The sequence below is a fragment of the Pteropus vampyrus genome, unplaced genomic scaffold, assembly GCF_000151845.1.
Source record: "Pteropus vampyrus isolate Shadow unplaced genomic scaffold, Pvam_2.0 Scaffold65, whole genome shotgun sequence".
Taxonomy (NCBI): Eukaryota; Metazoa; Chordata; class Mammalia; order Chiroptera; family Pteropodidae; genus Pteropus; species Pteropus vampyrus.
The window spans coordinates 5,684,509-5,689,339 of NW_011888846.1; the positions used below are offsets into that span (position 1 = coordinate 5,684,509).

The following is a 4,831-nucleotide window of genomic DNA, read 5'->3' on the forward strand; positions in this document are numbered from 1 at the left end:
TGTCAATCCCCAGAGTAATTAAGTTGTTTCTACAATAATGACATTTGCACTGCCATGAGATTTCTGAGTTTACAGATCGCCTTCACGCACGTGTTCTCACTAGGTCCCCCCGGCAAGCCTGCGAGGGGGGTCGGGCACCTCCTGGGCCCACGAGGGACTCGTCATGGCGCCCACCCCACCCACTTTGTCTCCTCTGTGTCGCCATGTCACCGGACTCTGCATCACTGACCGCTGTGGAAACTCTCTGAGTCTTGGGGACTATTCTTTACAATATAAAACATCCTTAAGATTATATAGAGAGGTCCTGCGCGCAACATCACATTTTAAACTCACCGATCCTGCTCCGGCCTCCATGTTAAACAATGGGCAACAAGAGCAAATGCGAAATTCATGTAATTTTTTAAAAAATGAAATCATAAAACCTAAAAGAAATTTCGTGTCAGCGGTTGGCCCCTTCAGATCTCGGTGTCTGTTTGGTCTTCTGTGAATAGGTCGCTGAGTGGATGATTTTGAGGGGGCCTGCAAGGCTCAGGAATAAACCCCAACTGCCTTCCCTCAGCTCTCTGCACTGCTCGCGATGCTCTGCAATGGTTACCTTACGTCATCATTCATCTATTTCCACGTGCGTCCAGAAGGACAGACCAGGTCGTATATGGTCAGTGGATCTGGCTGGTAACACATTCCTGCCCAGTTCCACCAAAGTCAAAAACGTGCAAAACCAAGAAACAGACCTACTCGTTAAGGTTTTAAAAACTATAAATATAGGTTTAAAATGTACCATTAAAACAATAACCACCCTTGCCCTCCTAAAATACTCAATGGCATAATCTCGGTATTTCCATCATGTTGCTTAATTTTGTTCTTTTCCTTCAAAACTAAACAAGCCATCAACCGGCTTAAACCAGTGGGCAGCTCGGTGAGGCTGAGGACACCCCCTCTCCATGCAACTGCTCGTTTCTCTGTTGTCACAGATTTGGGACCTACGTTTATTGCTAGAATCAGCACTTTTGTTTTTCTGTCTTTATTTATGGCAAAGTGCCGCAAACTATTTAAATGATAACACACACACTCACACACATACTCACACACACACAGACACACTCACACACACACTCACACACACTCTCTCTCACACACACACGCACACACACACACACACACACTGTGCATGCAAGTAACAGCCACCTGCTGAGGCCGCGTGCAAGGCAGGCGGGCGCCATGAGATCACGCAGAATGTGGGATCGCCAGCCAGTACACTACAACCTGAATCTGGGGAGCACAAAAGGAGGGTTTTTACTGGCTGGAGGTGGGGTGCGTGTCAGTGTTTAATGTACAGGTATGTTGACTTTATGATAGTCAAGGACTGCTGTGACAACTTCGTTTACCCCCGGCCCCCCTGCGGGGAGCAGGTCCCCGACTGTCGATGAGAGCGATTCGCCTTCCAAGAACGGTATTCCACCCCCAGATCAACGGCACGTGGCAGACCAAGGCTCAGACACTCACGGGGCGAGAGGCCCAGCGGCAGCGACTCTGCCTCTTACCCGCGGTGCCTCTGTACTTCCCCACTGCGAGCCGGTACCGCTCCCGGCTGGAGGCCACTTGGAAGAAGTCGTAAACGGCGTAGGCGGACTCGTTGGCCGTCTGTAGGTCCACCCTCACCTCGTATGGGGTGGGGGTGCCGGTGGTGAGATTGTGCAGCTTGTCAAGTCCTAAAGATGAGGAATTCCAATTGCCGATCAGCCAAGGTGGGTGAGCACTCGCCGCCGGCACTGGAGACTCAGCCCCAAAAGTCACCTTAGCCTTCGCCTCCTCTGCTAATGGGGGCCTTCCCCCCACTTTCTCTTTTGGGGAGCTCATCTTCTCATCTTCTTACTTCTTTGGCACAGCCACGCTATTTGGGGGGGAAGGGCACCGTGGGGGGCAACCATGGACAAGCCTCCCTCCCCCGCCGACCCCATCTCTCTAAGGCAACAGCAGCTCTAGTTTTCGTCCCCTTGGCCCACCAAGCGGGAGAGATCGATCCCTCACTCTGAAGAGGTTTCGTACCAAGCAAACCACAAACATCACCTACTCTATCGAGAACTGAGTCTCCGGATTATGACTTTTTAATTCATTTTTCAACTGATGCTTTTGGCTGTTTCACTGCCCATGAACATCTACTCCAGACCGGAGCAGAAGGACATGAGGGAAATACAATGACCGGCGTCGCTGACAGAACTGCCAGGACGACAATGTGACCTCCCAGTGACAGCCCAGAATCCCACTCGATCAGCTATCTCTCTGCTCCTGTGGTTTGAAGAAGTTGGGGCTCCAAGCACATCCCGTGGGGCTCAGATGCAGCATGAAGGCCACCTGGGACAGCCCAACACTTCCCCGAGCCCGGAGCTTGTGAGAACCTCCCCAGTGACACGGCCCCAGCAACACGCTGGTCGGCAGGTTCCTGTGTCCCCGTCCCGAATGTGGGGAGCTTCCTCGAGCTGCCTGGCCAGCTTTTGGGGGGGGAGCGAGAATCTTCCCTCCACGACCTAGCCCTCCGGGGTTCCCAAAGGTCATACCAAGCCAGAACTCCTGCATGGGGTCCCCGAAGCCGTCCACGTAGGTCCGCCAGCGCTTGAAGAAATCCAGCTGCCCGGTGTTCCGCCTCTGGAAGACCTGAAAAGGGGGATGGACGTTGCCCTGCGACACACTCCGAGCCGCCAGACCGCACGGAAGCGGAGAGGGGCTGCCCCGACCGCAGACGGGGGTAAAATGGCGGGTCGAAGGTGGGAAAGGAAGAGAGGAGGAAGTCGAGTGCGGCCTGCGGCTTCGGCTGGCTGTTTGGGGGGCCGCTCGCTGAGGCGGGGCGCCTTTTCTGAGTGCGCCAGGAGCTCACTGGGGACGTTGGGAGGGCGAGTCGCCCCCGAGGTATGCTGTGAAGGAAGGACCCGCTGGACGTGGAGGCTGGGCTTCCAGAGAGCTCGGCCAGACGTGTGAAGGTGGGAGTGCCAGGTGCAGCCCCTGTCCCCAGGAACTCAGGAGGGCTCGTCCTAGCCCAAGGACTGTAGGTGGGAGCACAGCGGGTGGGGAGGGGGTCCCGTGTCTCGTCCGTCTCCGTGAGCCGCCACGCCTCGGTGGAGGCCACGTGTTGACAGGGCGAAGCCGCAAGTTGGAATCGGCCCGAATCCCTGAGTCACCACTTAGGAGTGACTGCCAAACCCGCAGGAGACTTCGCACATGGGAGGGAAAAAAATTTGTTTTCCGTTTTAGATTATTAGAATGTGGCGTTGGCTCGTTACTGCAGACAGCCCAGCGTCTCGTAACTAATACGGAAAGCTGCTGGGACCTGCGGGTTAAATGAGGCCATGGGAAAGGACGAGGCCGGCTAGGAAGCGAATCGGAACCGAAGAGAGAAAAGCCCTTGAGTCGAGCCTCGAGGACCCTCCGTGCGTAACAGCCACGCGGAGGAGGATGAGTTCGTTCGGGGGAGAGAGGAGCGGGCAGACAGGTGGACGGGGCGATGAGGAAAATGTGGGTTTGCGAAGGCCACAGAGAGAAAGCCGTAGTCAAGAGCGTCACATGCTGGTGACAGGTCAGGGAACGCGAGGCCTCGACCGTCCAGACTTTGGCGACACAAATCACGGCTGACTTTAGCAAAGGCCGCGATTAGAGATGAGGGCAGAAGCTGGCGTGGAACGGGTCGTGCGTCAGTGACAACTGACAACGGAGGCAGAGGTGCCCACTCCTTTAAGAGCATGTGGGCCGCTCTCTTTTCTAAATGTCCTCTGTTTGGGGGAGGAAGGCAGGGCCCGTCAGAGTACCCAAAAGCTAAACGCGCCCGTGCACACTACTGGACTCGATACCGCACATCGTGCCCTTGAGAGCCCAGCTGACCACCACCTAGCTACAACCTGAGAAGGTTCTGGAATCCTGCAAGGCTGGACGGCATGTCCTCTCGGCCTGCCCTCCTTCGCATTCATTCGAATGCGACGCCCCCACACGAAGCCCGCTCTCCCTCCTCTCCGCCACGTTTCCCAGCACGCGCCGTGACCTTGGCGAGGCAAACCTCCTGGTACTTGTGCATTCTTGACCTTTTCCTCTGGGAAGAGACAGGGAGGGGGCGGGGGCAGGTGGCCCACGACAGTGCTGAAAGCTCCACCTGGGAGGTCCCATTTCACGCCGTCTGCAGCACCGGGCCATGTCCGCTGGCCCAGGGAGCACTGGACTGGGGCAGCGATGGTGGCGGGAGGCCCTGGGCTCCGTGGACTCCACCGGTCAGACCACAGCCACTTCCCGGTGGGTGCGTCAGTCATTTCTATCTGTGCTGAGCCTCTTGGTCAAACGGGGTAAGGAAGTGTCTACCTCAGAGGTACTGGGAGAACTAAATGAGATGATTCACATCCAGATGCTCTGTAAAGGCAAAGAGCTGTTGAATTGAATTAGGAGTGACTGGGACGGTGACGCCCTGAATAAACACTGTTCTCCTGACTCTTCTCTCCAGCGTCCATCTTTCAGAGACGCCCCCAATCCCTGCTTCCCTTCATTTCTTCTTTATCCATTGATTTCCTTACGTACCGGTCGTTTCCTGAGCATTTGTTCGGTGCCGGCTCCAGGGCAAGTACATATGATGCCATTTTACAGATGTGGAAGCTCAGGAAAGCAGTTAGCCAAAGTCGGACAGCTGAGCGCCTCGTGGCTGACGCAAGGATGAAACACTGACCTCATCTTTCCACTGGAAAGTTTGAAATACCGGCCCCCCTGAGTCTATTTTCCAAAACGTGTTTCTTAAAACCCTGAGGCTAACTCTTCATTTCCTGGCATGGAGCCTATTCCAGTCCCTTCCCTGGGACTATCC

The 4,831-nt window shown here is 55.3% G+C and overlaps 1 protein-coding gene across 1 annotated transcript in view; it reads right to left on the bottom strand.

The window, feature by feature from the left end:
* The window catches only part of TNN (tenascin N), a 58,232-nt gene that overhangs the window by 1,968 nt on the left and 51,433 nt on the right, over window positions 1-4,831 (bottom strand). The window contains exons 14-15 of the mRNA XM_023531230.1: window positions 2,556-2,652; window positions 1,542-1,709 (exon numbers count right to left, since the gene is read on the bottom strand). Coding sequence (XP_023386998.1) covers window positions 1,542-1,709; window positions 2,556-2,652 — 265 coding nt within the window. The remainder of the gene's footprint in view (window positions 1-1,541; window positions 1,710-2,555; window positions 2,653-4,831) is intronic.